The sequence below is a fragment of the Varroa jacobsoni genome, unplaced genomic scaffold (genome assembly GCF_002532875.2).
Source record: "Varroa jacobsoni isolate VJ856 unplaced genomic scaffold, vjacob_1.0 scaffold_1080, whole genome shotgun sequence".
NCBI lineage: Eukaryota > Metazoa > Arthropoda > Arachnida > Mesostigmata > Varroidae > Varroa > Varroa jacobsoni.
Window position 1 is genome coordinate 227,853 of NW_019213982.1, and position 17,870 is coordinate 245,722.

General features: G+C 37.2%; 2 protein-coding genes and 1 long non-coding RNA gene across 4 annotated transcripts; 1 reads left to right on the forward strand and 2 right to left on the reverse strand.

Annotated features, from left to right (window-relative positions):
• Nucleotides 1-16: 16 nt before the first annotated feature.
• LOC111266417 (uncharacterized) lies at nucleotides 17-11,356 on the forward strand. Of its 2 annotated transcripts, none has more exons than XR_002684076.2 (3): nucleotides 17-287; nucleotides 6,142-6,239; nucleotides 11,268-11,356. It is a non-coding gene; the product is annotated as an uncharacterized LOC111266417 (long non-coding RNA). The 2 variants fall into 2 exon arrangements; XR_002684075.2 differs by lacking the exon at nucleotides 11,268-11,356 and adding an exon at nucleotides 8,570-8,687 and having other exon boundaries at nucleotides 42-287.
• On the reverse strand, nucleotides 6,708-15,188 carry LOC111266414 (xylosyl- and glucuronyltransferase LARGE1). Its single transcript, XM_022843885.2, has 8 exons — nucleotides 14,732-15,188; nucleotides 12,615-12,956; nucleotides 11,930-12,126; nucleotides 11,719-11,826; nucleotides 11,227-11,436; nucleotides 10,460-10,637; nucleotides 10,055-10,154; nucleotides 6,708-9,423 (listed from the first exon to the last, which is right to left on the reverse strand). Exons 1-8 carry the CDS (start codon nucleotides 15,186-15,188, stop codon nucleotides 9,291-9,293), a joined length of 1,725 nt encoding a protein of 574 aa, XP_022699620.1. The 3' UTR covers nucleotides 6,708-9,290.
• A 128-nt stretch (nucleotides 15,189-15,316) lies between these two features.
• On the reverse strand, nucleotides 15,317-17,776 carry LOC111266416 (uncharacterized). The gene is made up of 3 exons (XM_022843890.2): nucleotides 17,628-17,776; nucleotides 16,827-16,917; nucleotides 15,317-15,963 (listed from the first exon to the last, which is right to left on the reverse strand). The coding sequence occupies exons 1-3, from the start codon at nucleotides 17,628-17,630 to the stop codon at nucleotides 15,656-15,658; spliced, it is 402 nt and encodes a 133-aa protein (XP_022699625.1). The 5' UTR covers nucleotides 17,631-17,776; the 3' UTR covers nucleotides 15,317-15,655.
• Between the last annotated feature and the right edge of the window lie 94 nt (nucleotides 17,777-17,870).

A 17,870-nucleotide genomic window follows, 5' to 3' on the forward strand; every position in this document is an offset into this window, starting at 1 on the left:
TAGAAGCAAATCTCCCTTCGCGGCTGACTACCCTGAACTACTCAAAAACCCTAAAAGGCGTCCTTTCTTTGGCAAGACCAAGGCTTAGTACCTGTCCACACTACGAAGGGGCAGCTCACCTGGTCTGGTCTGGCCAACCGGAGATAGTGTCTTTTCTATCTATGCTCAGACGGACAAAAATTTGCAACATCGAAAAAGAACTGCGAAGCGAAACATTGAGAAAAAGGCCAAATCTCGAGTAGGCACCGCTCTAGTCGCATGATGATCGCATGCTCGCATAATATCAGGTAACTTTAAAATGCGTTTTGCATTCGATGTGGGTCTTTTCGACCTACAAACATATAGTCCTGATGGTTTTCCGCTTTATGTATCGTTTAACAACAGCATTAGACTGAGTTTGATCTAATCCCTATCTTTAAGATAAATTTATATATATTATTTATATAAAATCCATTGGCTATTATGTCAAGTTGTTGTTCGTCAAAATAACGTCGCAAAATGGAGATCGAAAGAGCACACCAAAACTGGTTTTTTAATTATTTAACTTGATCTAGGGCTATAGTTATCGAGGTGTCCTGCATATATTTTAATGATTTGAAGGTATACACAGAAATTCTTCACAATAGCCCATCAAAGATATTCATTTATTTGACCTATAATTATTTTTACAAATGGAGGAGTTCTATTAATTTTAGTCACTTACCACGAATAAGTGCGTTGGTAATTAGCTGTTTTCTTCTACCAATGAAATCACTAAAATCTATTTAGATTTCTTGCTTGTTTTGATTGCGTTACTCACTGGTTCACAGTTATGACGACTGAATGTTATCAATTCGGAGCTGTTAAAATTGCATTTTAGTCCGTAAGCTTCTAGAACACCCTTACATAACACGATATACTTTACAAATATAAAAAATTTAGTTTATTCTGATTAATTTTTTTTTTATCTTAAATCTTTGATAAGTCTTCGAACGCAGTAAGTTTTCATTATACTACAGTTTTTAAATAAATCTAAAAGGTGTCATGTACTGAATAGAGTGACTCAACTACAAAACAATTAGGTTAGCCTTACGGAACAAATAATCGATTTAAACTCCTAGCAGCGAGTGGCAGAATAGCATTATTTATGTACATGTTCTGGGCTAACGGGCTCAAAATGTATTGCAAATATTTTTATAAACAAGAATTGAAGGAATAAGCTTCAGCTGATGATCTTCTGATGCTATATATCAATATGTAGATACTGGTACATGTTAACTATAACCAGCTTCAAAAAAATGATCTGTTTCGGTATTTCTTTAATACCGCATGTTGGCGGTTGTCTATAAGTTATTCTAGCTTTCCAAATAAAAAGGACGCGCCGGCGTCATGCAGAAACACATTAGAACTTCTTAATTCACTTCTAACGTTAATATCGAGCGCCATTCATTTTTCTCAAATGGTTCTGCTTTATTCGAAATCCTACGGGAAATGTCTTCTCGACCTTTCGTTTTAACGGTTCGGAAATGTTTAACAAATTACAAAATGAAAACCGCCAGCGGCGAGTAAACAAATATCCCTATCAGCTCCCTAGCCCCTTCATTAAACAATGCACATGTACAGATTACACAATAAAATTCACACATGTGTACGAATAAATGTAAGCTATCGGTATGTACACGCCGTTTATCTGCGGGTTTTCAGTTCATCCAATTTTACTTTAATAAATATCTGCTAGCATTTTGTTTCTCGATAAGAAATGAGCGATTCAACATGTCGCGATTTGCATTGAACTTTCTAAACCAGTAAACTTAAATCAAAAGTGAACAAAGGCTCATTCGATATTAATGACCTAGCCTGATGCTTTTAGCCGCGCGTTGTCTGATAGCCGCGAAGCATCACCCTTATAAACTGAATACTAGCCAGGTACAATTTCGGAAGCATGGCCGCCAACCGCCTGCCCTGTTGGCTCATTGGGTAGAAATTCACGTAAGTCTCGTTTCTTCCAATGTGTGAGGCCCATAAGGCCCAGCCTGTTCGGTCGTATGTTGAGGAAGCCTAGGCCGACAGCAGCAGCCGCTAATGCTAGCAACGACTGAGTTGCTGACTCACTGTAGAGTTACACAGACCAACACAGCGGTTGGGGCCGCTAACAGGAGTTTGGTTCAGCGAGCTACTGTTCAGTAGAGGGAGTAAAGGACAATACGAAATGAGTTGACGAGATCAACGCGATGCTACTGCGCGCTTTGGTCACGCGATGCCAGACGAAATGGTCCACTGATAGACCTCTAGTCGAAATAGAGTTAACGCTGCATATAAGCGAATAGCAAGTTTTGGTAGAACAGAGGATAAAAATGAAAACGAAGACGTGTGGAACGGAAAGGAAAGAAAAAGCTGTTATTACAACTGGTCCCCTAACTAGTAGCCTCTTTCGAGCACATACCATTGGCACTTTTGCTCTCTAGCCTCCAAAGTCATCGTCAACCGATTTACAGAGCGATACTAAAGACGACACAATAAATAAGAGAGTGTCCACGCAACAGTGGAGGAAACGAAACAACGAACAAACATTAACAGCATTAGTTGTACTACCATATAGTAAAAAATTCAATGAAGCAAAGACATAAGAAAGACAATGGGGGTAACTAAAGCCTCCCATTCTTGTAGGTCAGACTAAAGTGATTAATTCTTCATTGATCAATAATGGAAATAATTTTTCTGTAAGGCAACGGTTCTAGAACGCTATTTGGTCTGACTTGACTCAACTATATATATATATATATATATATATATATATATAGAGAGAGAGAGAGAGAGAGAGAGAGAGAGAGAGAGAAGAATCGCCGCATGTGCTCCGATTATATCTTATTACAAAATCCGAAGAAGTCAGGTAAACTTTTGATCACTTAAATCGTGACATGAGGACATTGACAATGCCAATTTACCGAAGTGGCGATGAAATTGCTGGTCCATAAAGGTGACCTGTGCAGAGGGATGATCAATATCGCTTCTTTACCTGATAATTGAATACGGTGTAAACTACGGATAATTGATACGGATAGCTACAGATAATTATTTTCCATATACTTCGCACGATTTTTAAATATTCTAAAAACCTCTTCAACAACGAATTCACACATGTGTCATTAATAAACATAAAGCTAAATAAATTCTACTTAGAAAAATTGACCTTCTGTTATCAACAACTAATGCAGTGACAACAAATTTACCTCCTAGCCTGTTAAGTAACTGCTCTCTTTATTATCCACATCCAGTGAAATTCAGTGTTCTGTGTAGTAAAATATGTGCAGGACGCCAACAAAAAGTTTACCTGATAATTCCGGAGTGTCTGTGACTAAGCCTGACTGATGTAGAAAGCTAAAAAACAGATTCTGAAGACAACAGAAAGAGTCAAACATAAGTAGCTCGAAAGCGCTGTGATTCTATAATAGAGGGTGAACCTATTGATAACGCTCTTCAAACGACTCGACTGGCACACGATTGGCTTTGCATACTGAACTAAGACGCTTCGACCTGTCTTTAACGGGCGTTCTTTTTAAGACTGCTAATCCCGTCTGCTTTGTCGGCGAGAAACAAGAAGAGAGATTAGATTTAGTAACAACGGCTTGTCTCATTTACTATGTAAACACGAAGTTGCTTTTCAACTGTTATATGTAGCTGGTGCTCAAGCTTAACTGTGTAACGTTAGCAATCATAAAAAAATAGTATGTATTATTGAAAAGTTTCTCATAAGGTATATGTACATTAGAGGGTGCATATTGACAGAATATATGCGCACTGGGTTGTCAAGTCAAAGGTTACTGATTCAAGCTTTACAACAAATACATCATGCCAAGGCACTCTTGGCTTACGATCAGCTACGGTCAAAAGTCCTTTGTTTGGCTTACCACACACGCCTTAATTGCCGTTAGAAATTAATTTCCGAAGTGCGCCTTAATCTCACTAAGTCTATGTAGGGAGTAAGAAGAAAACAGGAAATGGCGATTGATCTTAAATTTAATAGGTCTTATTTGCTTTTATACAAGACCAACTAAACCAATGCTTTCATTTAATACAAAATCTCGAACGGCTTCATTCTGGAGCATAAGTAGAGATTCCTTCCATTGAGCGACAGATATTTCCTAACCATTTTAAGAACACGATCACAAATCACAGTCGAGTACAAATATATTTCAAAAATTATTTTTATTGAAAGAATTTATCAAAAATTATTAACGGCTCGAAATTATTTCTCTTGAAGGCGTTTAGAAAATTAAGTGTAACTGGAATATTCATTAAACCAAACGTACATACTATTTAGAATTAACCGTATCTCCTTTGGAATTACAAAACAAGTCAAAAAGCTCTGATAAATGTAGGGTCTAACATTGTTTACCCATCATTCGTTGAATGTAATCTTATCTTAACCTTCTTCTAGCTAACCTTCCTCGGATTAGTAAATTACGAGCAAATCCCTGCTGATAATTAATGCTAAAGTGTCAGATCTAAACGACGATGCCCGTACATCTACTGAAGAGACAAGCCCCGCAGCAACAGTTGCTGCTGCTGATTTAGAGCTGACCTCAGCTGTTGGAAAACTGACTTCCTCGGTTGATTAAAATTCGACTTTAACATGTCCGCCATGGTTACGCAGAACCAGATAGCTGAGTTTAAGGAAATCTTAGCTTCAATTGATTGGGAAAAGGATGGTACGGCATCGATGATAATTATCTAGTGTTTACACCCCCCAATTTAATAAGGCTGCCTAGAGTCATGGTACGCGAACTTGAAAGGCTTTCTTCTAAAATAAATTTAATGGGGTACTATCAAAGAATTTATTCGGCAAGTTCCACAATATTCTACAGTAGTCTAAGTGGTTAATGTGCGAACCTTTTCGCGCGTCTCCGTAATAACTACGAGAAACCAAGAGTATGCCATGATTCGTATCTCATTGTTGTTTCCATGATGTTTGTCTGCTAAACCTGAGGAAAAGATGACGGTATGGGTTCGAATCTGAGCTTGAACACGCTTCGTTCGGTATTGGTGATCGGATGAGATGCTCAAAATATTTAGTTAATTTCAACACGCGACACATGATGACAAAGGTTTTATCGAAAAAGAGGAAAAGCAAAAAAGCTAACAGTTACAAGAGCCATTTAAATAGTTACTTTACGGCTTCGTAAATCTATTGATAACCATTCTCCTCTTAACTATAAAAAGGCTCTTTTTGCGAAACGCTAGTTAAGTTCAGCACGGCCCCATCTTGCACAAGACTTCGAAGAAGCTAGATCAATGGTAATATCGAGGGTTTTTTTTTCACCCAGAGGAGTGGTCATGAGTGTCACTTAGAAATATAGGAAGCATTTCAACGTTTTATATATAATTTTTTTTCCTAGGTTTCTTATCAAAAAGCAATATCAAAACATCCTTTGGTCAAATGGGCTGTATTGTAATTGCAACGTAGAAGAAATGCTCAGAGATGTAACGAGCGTTATCAACTTTGCGCAATCTCTGTAAATTTTTGGTTACAAAATGGCAGGCATGGATGAGGAAAAAGTTATTTTCAACGCTTTTATCGTTTTCGACGAAGGTGAAGACAAATATGTAGTGTTTGATTGACACTCAATTTCAAGTTAATAGAAAACGACAAATAAGTATTTGTTTAAGTCGCAGAGTTCGTTCATCATAAATGAATCTTATTATTTAACGAGCATAATGGTACCCTCTTTACAATAAATTATCTTTCTTGATCGAAGTAACTGGACTTCTTGCGTTGGATTAATAGGTTTACTCGCAAGCTATTTAGATTTATTTCTTTGTAGAGCAAACCTCAGATACAACCAATAGCAAATAATAGGTTTCTAGATGAATCGAAACTAACCAGTAACTCGAATGGTAAACTGAGGTCCTTTGTAAACTCGAACCCATTATGGCTTCTTCACTGTAGCTGCTTCTGAATGATATTTTATTTGGCAAACAGCATTTGGATTACTCAATAGGATTTTCGATTATGTTGCCTTTCTATTCCTTACGTCGACCTTTTTATCTGCTGCCATTTGATGTTACGTATATTGCACCTGAATTTTGGAGAACTCCATAGCGAATAAGAAGTTACCGATGCGTTTAACGAAGCGCCTCTGGTTACGCATGGTACCATTACAGATGGGCAAACGTGTTCGCGGGAGGTCGGGTTGAAGAAAATATGCAGAGGCACTAATCGTGATATCGGCTGGCAGCTATAGCCGAGAGCAAAGCTCAGGGTAAGCCCTTCAAGAGATCTGGTTCGAATTCTACATGGTCGTATTTTCGTTCAGTTGGCTGTAAATGCTGAAGATCGTGAATATCATGCCAAAGTATCCGCTTATGTTGTCGACAAGCTACGTAGCTAATTTGTTGACGAATCAAAAGCAATGAGTAAACTCTTATATTCACTGGTAAACATGCAACGATGACATCCCAAGTAGTCCGCTGGCTTATCGGCGGAAGCAGACTCTTCCGGTTGGAATACATAATGACGAAGGCAGCAAATTCTACGCAGTTAAAGTAGTTGTACTATTATATTTACTAAAATACACTGCCGCCATTTTACTTTACTAGATATTGGAGCGTATTTTTCATCCCGCCTGAACGATAGGCTTGCATATTATTTATGTATTGGGAAGCGGAGGGGTCAATTAGCTATGTCATCCATGTATTAGTGTTTATATTTAAAAAAACATATGATAATATTGGTTAATAAATGTGTTTATTACTCTACAATACTCCATAGTGTCGCTACCATTCAACACTTAACAAGTAAAGTTTTTTGTAAAAATAGTGCTGTTTCTTGCTGGCTATTACTTATTTATTGACATGATTAGCATATCGATGCTTTCACATCATCCAATATGTCGTTTCAATGTGTAGTCTCTATAACAAATCTCTAATAAAATATAAAAACTAAAGATTACAATGTGAGTAGCAATCTATAACATGCAGGTCAGGTGCGACAATTTTAAATGCGTTGTCGTTTACCTACGAAGCCACGTGTCCCTTCCTTAACATTGAATTACTTAGTTTTACAATAACTGGAAACCCCAATTGCAAAGGCTGCGTATTAAAATGTACGCAAATTGTATTTGTAAGAGTTAATCAACCTTATAAACAGATCAACAACAAAAAGGAATGTCGCAGCACTGTAATTGATATCTGCATACATTGTTTGCGTATCACCCTTATACCTTTATTGAGACATATCTGTATTTTTCAAAATCTAACATGGTTTAGTGTATATTTACCAATTCTGTGTGACGATAGTGTCACTTGTAATAGTGACATGCTGTACACACTTAGAATGCGAATACTGAAATCAAATTCGTTAGCAAACGAAGATAGAATTACACTTCTGTCTTATTCAATGGCTTGAAATTTAGTAGTGACTTAAAATAGTATGCAATAAGTAAATTTCAAGTGAATGTTGCTTAAAGAAGCCAATAGCAGTTTTATACCGACTTTTTGTCCCAGCTCAGCCCACGAGCTTTACGTCAAGTTCTTTCTAATGATTTTGCTTCCTTACTGCTATCACTTGAATGGTATACGTCGAATACTTTTTGATGAAGCTAGAGCCTATTGGCACTGAGACTCCTATGTTTCGCCGTGTCTTAGTAAAGATCTATTTGTAATTGTGAACTACTTGTCTTCATTATGGACAATTTTAAATCTCTTTCTCACTCTGAGGTCTTTGTTTCATCTTTTTTTAATTGGTCTTCTTAGCCAGTAAACCTTCTCAAGGTACCCGATCTTCCTTAACCACATTGTCGAAACAATGGTCTCAAGGCAAAATTCTTCCTTGGCCAGGGAACCACCTCAGCAATACGATTTTTTTCTAGACATTTTTTAAGTGGAGGACCCTTTTTAGCAAAAAAGCTCTGCCTAACCGTTAAGTATTTTTTGCCCGAATAAGCTTCTTTAACCAAAAAATATGTTAGACACCAAGTTTTCTATTTACCAAGGTTTTCCTGAAAATTTTGTGCTTTAAAGGAACCACTTCTTGTACTAGTGTTAGCTGCAACCTTTCATATCAGAGCAAACAACGTGAGAAATACAAGCAAATCATTCATGAGTTTAATACGAAATTATACCGCCTTAAAATAGAGTGACTTAGAACAAAAGACCGATTTTTTATTTGAAATTTTAAGCTATGATTGTTGAAGTTTTTTTTGTACAAAAACTGCACACGTTTTTTTTTTCAAAAGAGTTTCAACAATCGAAGCTAGTTTATAAAAAATAGGTGCGTCTGTGGACCAAGGTCCAAGCACCAAAGTTTCTCTAATTTAGCGTCTTCAGGTTTTCACTTTTCAAAATAGTGTTTGTGTATTAGTTTCATTTGTCTCTAGCATGCTCAAGCCAAAGAACATATTATATATAATTGTCCAGACACAAATGATCAACTGGTGCATTCGAAGAGATGGGTTAAAGATTGGACTTACTAAAAACAACCCGCTCTAAGTAATAAAGCTTGCATAAATCGTACTCGTGCACTTCTACTATATGTGCCGGCATTACCTCGTGTTAAAAAAGTACATTTCTTAATCTGCATCTGAAATTTCAGAGATAAAGATACGTTTTTGAATCAGCGGTAAATGACAAATAATGAACAATTTGTCCAAACAATCCTCAACGTAACTGCGGTAATGGTAAATTCATCGTACACTAAAGCCGTTTGTAAGAAATGTCCCCATCTTGATACTCTTGACCGTCGACCCTCACGAAAAAGTGTTGTTCAAAACGGTTTTTCATCAGAGACCAGTGGCTATGAGACGATTTTAGGTTGAAAATCGTTAAATTACATTAGATAATTGATTCTTGTTTACCCAAGGTTCCCCGACATGAAATAATTAATGATCCACGTGTTTACCTACATAACGATAGTACCCAGGTGAAGTTTTGTCATAATTACTCGTGCTACCGCATACCTAGATGTCCTTATTCATATTTATCCTCGAACACCTACAGACTAAATATAGTTGAGAGAAGTCGAAGGACACTAAAGTTTATAGCGGCTCTTAGGTGCGGTACATATTTCTGGAGTAAGACCAGACTATTTGCGGAATTTGTTCATATTGTATTGTTTGAGATATATTTGTATGTATATCCCTCTTTATATGACGACTATGTTACTTTGAAGTTATTTTAGGACTTTTAGGAGAATCTTAACTTCAGTTGTCCATACAGCCTTATTGCTGTTAAAAACCCTCTTCCTGAAAAGGGCTGAAGAGTAGCACACTCGAGGATATAACTTCAGAACTAAGTCTGCACAAGCTATTGCGTGATCAAAGAGCTCGCTCGTCGTTGCAATCAAGATGGTATTTTCGTCGAAGATAGTGAAGAAATTCGAAGCGTAGAGCTCTGTTAGCTAGTCGATAAGTGGCATTTTGAAGATGATCAGCGAAATGCGTTGAAAGCCTGGAGATAGAACAAAAATACAATATTTTATTAGATGCCTAGTAAGAATACGAAAATGTATTCTAATAATTAAACAAGATTTATCAAATTCTTGTAACATACCTACAATTCGACATGTAAATAAAAATTGTAAGAAAAGGAAAATAACAATAAAAATAGTAGAAATAAAAATAATAATTTGACTTAGATAGCTTACAGCACAACAAAGCAGCATAAAGCAGTATAGCTGTTATAATGTATATTTACTGAATGCTCAAAAGTAGCTTGTAATTAAGCCCAGCTAAAGAAGAAACTAACAAATACTATTAAAATAATGTAGTTATTAATAATAACGTAGTTCTGTCAATCGTGTAAAGCTTCAAAAACTGCGATGTGAAGCAATGAAAGCATGATTTCTGCTTTAAAATTGTCTTCGTGTTTTCATATGATTATGTATTATGTTAGTAATCAGCTCAACTGCTCTTTCTATTGTTACAACTAAATATAATCTTTAAATAAAAATTGATTGAGAGCTATGGTGTATAAAATACAATTACTCTATGCTGCTATATCTGCAGAAAAAATGTCCTTGTGTATTTAATATATTTAAGTCTGAGTAAAAGATTTTTGAGATTTTGTCGTTAGTATACACCTGTGAGGTACGTGAATGAGCCAAACGTCCGGTGCCACCCAAAATTTGTATCCTGCTACGCGAAGTTCAGACATATGGCTTATTTTATTCATTCCATAACCTGAAATGTATTGACAAAATCGACAATAGTGAGTGCGAGTAAAAATAAATTTTAAAACAAATCTATAGAAACCTAGTTTTGTGACTACGTAGAAGCATATGCACTCATTGACGTGAAACCAGATACTATTTATATATAGAAAGACTAAATTTTTCTATGATGAGCTTATACATATAAACAGAAATAATCTATTTCATTTTCTTAATTTATTATTATAAATGGACATTTAACTGTGAAAGTGTTTTTTTATAATATTACTTGTTGACACACAAATATACTGTAATAAGTTACAGTCCAGAACCTACCAGTAAATTTCTCCCAGTAGAGAGGTAAATGTGCATTTTTCTCGACAACCAGATATGGCTCAAACTTATCAGAGGATGGTTTTACTTCGTATGCCTCCGAGGCTGTATACCACCGCCAGTAATCTGTTGCGGCGTGTGACTGTGGCGATTCCTTACGGCGAAAAGGCGATACAATACCCTATAGGACAGTAATGAACAAAAATCTCAATAGAACATGTAGCTCGAATACCGAAAGCTAGCCATCTTGGGGCACCTAAGGGGTGCTCATAACGTTCTGAAGCAGTACACACAGAGCCAAATCTACTCCTGTAGTTGTTTTACCCAACTTTTTTTTATTATCAAAGTGTGAGTGGAACGTTTATTCGATCCACACACTTGTGATAAACGTGCAGTGCTGTTCTCAGTAAAAAATTAGTGTGTAACAGTGTGTAATAACAGTGAACAAACAAATCCATGATTTCTATGTAAACAAGTAAGATTTGCTACCCTCTGCGTAAACAGAAAAGTCAGCACAAAATTACTGGCAGAACCCTGCAAAGATTACAAGTTTCTTATTCCTAGATTATAATTCTTAATACTAGTTCGAACTACACTGGTAAAACGCGCGCCACTTATGTACTACAATAATTTAAACGTAAAAGATTCACGGTGAAAAGAATCGACGTCAAAACCACTTCGTGACTTATTTACAGTTTTCAGACGTTGGAATTCCAATAGCTATGTTAAGTCTCCGCTTTAAAACAACACTAATACATTTGTCTTAATACCTGCGCATGTATAAGCTGCATAAGTTCTTGCTTGTTGGCAGCCACTACATCGCTTTTGTGGGGAACATCCGCGTACTCGAAAGCTGGGACAATGATAGACGCACGCGATGAAATTCTGCTTCGGTCACGGGCTAAAGGAAGAACTCGCCTAGCTAGGTCAGGCGATGGCTGGAAATCTGCATCGGCGAGAAGCAGGAAGCGTGAATGTGCCTAATTCAACGAACCGTTCGTTACAAGCACGTTAATCTTCGAATTTATAAGTACGCCCCGTTTATCACAGCATCTCATAGAACAAGTATGGCGTATGGAATAGTACTACGGGTCGAGCCATTTCGCTTAGAGCTAAGCCTTTGGCCCATGACGAAAAAGCGCATTGTCTAACAAGAAGGTTGGTAAAAATAACAAAAGCATAAATTTTCGACTGATAATCAAAAGCGAGTATGATGCATAGATAGAATTTACCGAAACGAGTACACCAATTCTTTTATGTACCTGTCGTATGGCGATGTTTCTAAGAGCGTTGATGGGGTACTGCTCCCCTTTATCTACAGAGTAGACAAGACTCACCACGCTAGACGGATGCAACTTAAACGCCGTGACCTAGGAAATATAATACGTTGGATTACATATATATATATATATATGAAATGTGTGCTGATACTAATGCATCGCCGGCATACACATATATATATCTCTAGTTAACCTTTTTGGAGATGTACAAGCGTTGCCAATCGTCACCAGAAGGCCTTCCATCTTTAAGTGGAGCGTAGATGACCAGTGATACAGGAGTATCCCACTGATCGAGTGTGTGCTCTAGAACACCTAATCGATCCATCGACACCTGAGTTACCAATGAAACGTCATCACGGAGACCTCTGAAACCTTCAGAGTGCGGCTCGCCTAATGCAGTAAATCGGATTTCTAGTTATTAATACAGGCACAAATAAATTAGAACATTTGGTATTGGCAAGCTCTTATTTGGAATACTCATTCATGCATGTGTTCTTCAAATGATACTATCTTACTAATTTAAGTCGTTTGGTTCCTTATTTAAGCACACTTATTGCATCCTATATACCAATAGCGAGGCTTTAACCAACTGCATTCTGGCTTTTTTCAGCCAGAGTTTAGCCGTCCAAGCCATCGTGTTGTTTACCGATTTAAGCCAACTTACATGACCATTCTGAAATGAGCCCCTAAACTCGTGACTAAAACTAATAACGTTGTTAGCACTCGCATAAAGCGAGACACCAGACCATATTTACAATTCGACTGCTCTTTATTGTTATCTCATAGAAACAATTTTCAGAGAAACAATAAACTAGAAAAAAAAACAATTTCTACTACCAAGGTCAAATCTTCTAGTAATCAAAGAAAGTCACACGTACCCAGTAAGTACACAGGCTTTGCTGACACGGTAAGATTCCGATCTCTAGATTTCGTTTTGCTTCCTTCCTCGTGACTCTCCTGGCAGGGGCCACCTTCGATAGAGACACCTTTGCTCTCAGCATCTAAACGCATTTCTGATAGAAGCACCGTACCGACGTAGCCCTGGCACCCCGCCATTACTGTCACTGACTGAACCCCACCGGCACCGGCTGGAGCACGATATACGCTAGAAACTAAAAGTGGCTCATCATTTGAGCGCGCCGAAAGTCGACTTGAATCGACTTCAACATCAACAAATACGGGAGGCGAAGGTTCTGCCAGTTCCACAAGTGCCAAAAGACCTAAAATAAGACCGAATCAACTAAAGTATTTCATAATATATTTTGATAACAATACTCAACTGAATATGTTCAAATTACACTCATCCTGATTCTCAGCACTGCTCTTTACAAATCTTACCTCATATATTCAGATTTTTCAAACTAAAACCCTGATGGTCAACAGCATATATATATATATATATATTTCACAGCTTTAAATACCGTTCTTGATGTAAACCTGTATGTTGTATTAAATACAACGAAAATCGGTTATACCAGAGTCCTAATAAACATGTCGTCAAATATTGAATATAGGACAGTGCAGCTTTTTGAGGTTACTAAAACATCATGTTGAACAAGATGCCGACAGTTGTTGCAAATATTTTACCATAAAAAACATTCGGCAGAATGATGACAAATCGAGAAATAAGAGAATGTACCGAATAAAGATTAATATAGTGACAAAGGCAGGTTCAATTGATTTAAGAAAAGTAAGTCTGAAGTGGTGCCACGATAGAGTTCGCCGGAGGATTGAAAACCCTAGAACCAGCCAAGAATGGGGGGTTGACACACATCTTAGGTCAACTCTATAAGGCAATACCCAATTTCATATTTCCTGCCCCTTATATAAAATTATCGTTCTTCTTAAAGCTATAATATCCTTACACACAGTGATTATTACCAAAAGCAAACAACAATACCTGCCATTCTATTGCTTTTACAACCCGAAAACACATTCAGTTTAACTTTTTTATTCACCCAATTACGTAACACTTGTGTCATTTTTTATACGTAGCTATAGCCATGTACCAAGTCACGTAGCTGGGTGTTTATGCAGATTTAGACAATGCCGTCGAAGATTTATACTTGACCTTCAAATGTTTTTTTAGCTATGCTACCAGTCCACCTCGGTTTTTTTTTTAGTTCAACCGATAAAATGATTAACTTTCATTTATTTATTTAAACCTTCATTTATAACTAATGCGAATAAAACTAATGTTTTCAAATGCTCTGCGCCGTACACGTGTCTTGAGAAGGCGACAACAATGGGCTTACCAACTATAAAGTGAAAAATAAGGGTTCTGGAGACCTCCTTAAAACATTAGCGTCTTCGAGGAAAGCTCCTAATGTTAAGCCGCCAAGAGGCTTTCAGACAACTTAGTGAGCCTCATTTGTATACCAATGGTTATCTAAATAAGGAAATAATGCTCACAAATATCCAATCACATTACTGCATAATAAAATAATTTCAAAGGCGAAGTGATGTATCATTCCACTCTAGACCCATTAACATCTTGTTTTATTCAATTTAGTATATGACGATGCGCTATAATCAAAGACTTGTCCTTTATTAGCGGAACGCTGTGATTAAGATGGAGATACGACCTCAGGAAAACAGGAGCTGTGGAGGTCGACACAATATACAATAGGGTATATTTAAAAGCCTTGGTTCTACCCTTTTGAATAAATTTATGATTACAGTATAATTTTGTGTCACATAGATGGTACCGTTTTTGCTTTGCAACGAAGTTACCGAAGGTATAAGTTCGATATATTTGAACTAAATCTGAAATTGCGAAGGTTGATAATCTCATCATAAGTTCACCTCACTAAGTGAACGCCGTTTATTCTTATCTTAATTATAATTTACTAGCGTATATATAATATTTACTGAATATACATTAAATGTGCGCTATGGAACACCCGACTCAATCTAAATAGAGTAAAAATTCATTGACACATGCATCCACGTCAAAATAGCGTGCTGCATCACAAAAGCGAACCCTAATACACACCCATAAACGAGGCGGTGGCCGCAGGGTCCAGCTGTTCGCCTCTCGCACGTACACTCAGCGAAATCTGTTCAACTGGCGATTTGAAGACGACATTTTGGTAGACAGCGCGAACTGAAGATGGCCTACAATTGATCTGAAGGGTCCGAACACAGAATGACGTAGACGAGTCGGTTTGTGGGGTAGCTGGGTAGTGACACTGAACAGACCAATCCACCGGACTCTGGTCTGGCCACCAGCGATCAGCTCGAAGAAGATTGTTGTGTTTCTTTAGATGGTCAATTAGATTACCACTGATGATTTCGGGCTTATTACTCTTAGGAAGGTAGCCTTCAGATGTAGTCTCAGCATCGAAAATTGCCACGTTGGCCAATAGAACGAGGTAAACGCGCATAACTGTTGTAGATGATAAACTATAACCTTTGTACGCTCTTGGTGGTCTTTGATGATGTAGTAGCATTTTTAAGTATCCGTGTAGTTGATCTTCGGTGGGGATAGGGTATGGAGTGCTATCCGTGATACTTTTAGTAACTAGGGAGTGATCGCTTTAATTCTTAGATAATCTAGATCGCTCAGCTATTTCACACATTCTTCCGTACATATAACATCTTTATTAATGGCTTTATCATTTATATTAGACCTCTTGTCAATGTCCTGATATTTATGCGTTGTGTAGGATATTGTTATCTCGTTTAATGTATTTTATTGTTAACGAGAGTATTGTGATTAGTTGTCTTTCCAGCTCAGACAGGTGCTTCCTTTATGAATGTAAACCCGGCTTCAGAAATATAAGTATCAAACTATTTTTGTTGGTTTATACTTGTGAAATATGACATCTGGCTCTAAACCAGGCAGCACAAAAGTCGAACTTTCTCTTGTCGTTTTCGCGTTATTATAGAGAACAAGTTCTTTCCTCGCGATGTAGATTTAGTCGATCTTCTGTGGAACCTTGCTGTCCTTGTCAACCAGGGCTGGTGAAGGTCCGTCATCCTTTTCGTGATAGGCCTTATACACGAACATTGCTACGACTCCGTGTACTGCCAAAATGGAGCACACCGCTGCGGCAATTGAGGATGTCAACATGTCAGTGGCGAAGTGAACAAGTGTGCTACGGACAATGAAAAATGTTGATATGGGACACACAATCATAAGAAGAGAGAAAAATAGGAGTGTCCCTACAGGCCCTACGTCGTTTGATGGGAGAATGGGGCTGCTGGACGAGGTCATCTTGAAAGCTGAAAAAATGACAACAAAAACCACACCAATACAATAAATGATACACAATATCATACAAAGCCGATAGTGATTGCAAAAACAGTTTCGGCGAGCATGTTACAGTAACTTAATTGTTTGAAGCGGACATGGAAAACTGGTTGGTTCTGGTAAAAACAAGCTGTATGCAACTGCATGTGCATTCTTATTTTAACGGTAATATATTTATTTCATTTAAAGCACATATAAAGAAATTTACGTAAAAGCGAAAAACAGACACTTTTTATTTAAATAATAATATGAGCGTACATTATACGTTTTAAGTTTATGTTGGTCTCTAAATGAATTCATTTATTGTTAGAAATAAAAGCAACTTAGCAAAAATACTAAATATTAATTGTATGATGAAAAACTTTAACCATCCCGAATTTTATTGCGATGCAATAAGCTTATATGAATGAAATTTTACTTTTATCACACCTGTACGTCTTTCGCAATTAAAAATAACCATGATAAAAAAGTTTAAAAAGTGATGTATAATTTTGGTATACTAGACGAGCTGACTGCTATATTCGTATTCTGTGCTAACTGGAGAAATAACATTTTAAGCTGTGAACAATAATAAAATTTTTAATACAATGCGAACTTATTGTTACTCGGTTTTGAATAGCATAACCATTTTGTTCTTATGATGACAGGTCAGTAGCAAAAATGTTTCTAAATATTTGCATATGAAAAATGCAGTGTTTATACGCTAATATCTATTCGCCATATGGCGATACACATGAGTTTGAATGAAAAGGATTAGATTAAAAATATTTAATTTTAATGTGTTAAGGTAGCCCTCCATTAAATAAAATAGGAGGTAAGTACCCGTGCCACTTACTACTGCTGACGGGATGACACAGTGTCACGCGATCATCACATGAATAGCGACGATGGTGATTGTTCTCCTGAACAGGTCGATCTGTATAGCGCTAAACCAATGTAGGATGTTTATCATCAATTTTTGCTCGTATAATGTTTTACAGTTTCAATAGTGAGTCTCAACACATGGCTGCTAACTAAACACGGTAGAACATTCTGCCATTGGTGTTTTTTTTTCTGTTTGTTTAAAGCACCTCACTCCAAATAAATTCAAAAACCTAGCTAAGTAAAGAAAACTGTTCTGCATTCGGGTAAATCTAGTAAGTGGATATACTTGAAAATGGACAAACACAATAGTAAATGTGGCTTTATTCTGTCATTTCTACAGATGTATAATCTTCTCGATTCCATTCATCTGAAACAGACAACTAAACACTGTAGCTTGAAGCCACAACTAATAATATTCCAAATTTCAGATAAACAGCGCCATAATCTTACTTTGACATGCACTTCTGCGTTAGAGTAGTAAATTGACAATGTAAATTTAGCATAGACGGATACACTAGCTTAGCGGAGTCGGCACAAAAAGTCGATTAGGGATCATCACACCATACAAACCAGCAATCAACACGAAATGGCAAAAAACGAGATTTCGTTTTGGTTCGCGCGCGTATATGACTGACAATCTGCTGTGCCAATGATTATAACAATTCAAGTATCATTTGCAAGAGTTCAGCATATGCATCAGAGATAGCGTGCAAAGTCATCTACCCTGCACACATTATGCGCTTATGCCACCAAACACCTGCACAGCACTCACCATCAATTCGGCTAAACAGCCGACACACACATATACACTCTAATCAAAGTTGATAATTTCCCGCACCTTCGATTGACTCGAACTACCCCAAATCAAACACCTTCATTGTCAACACTTTCAGAGGGCGCCAATTTAGCGTCCCGCTTCTAAGCGCCACGATTCGAATCGGGCCAATGGCCGACATTGTGGTTTAAATTTCGTTCGTAATTGGCTAAATTTCCGCTAGCACAACTGCTTGTTATC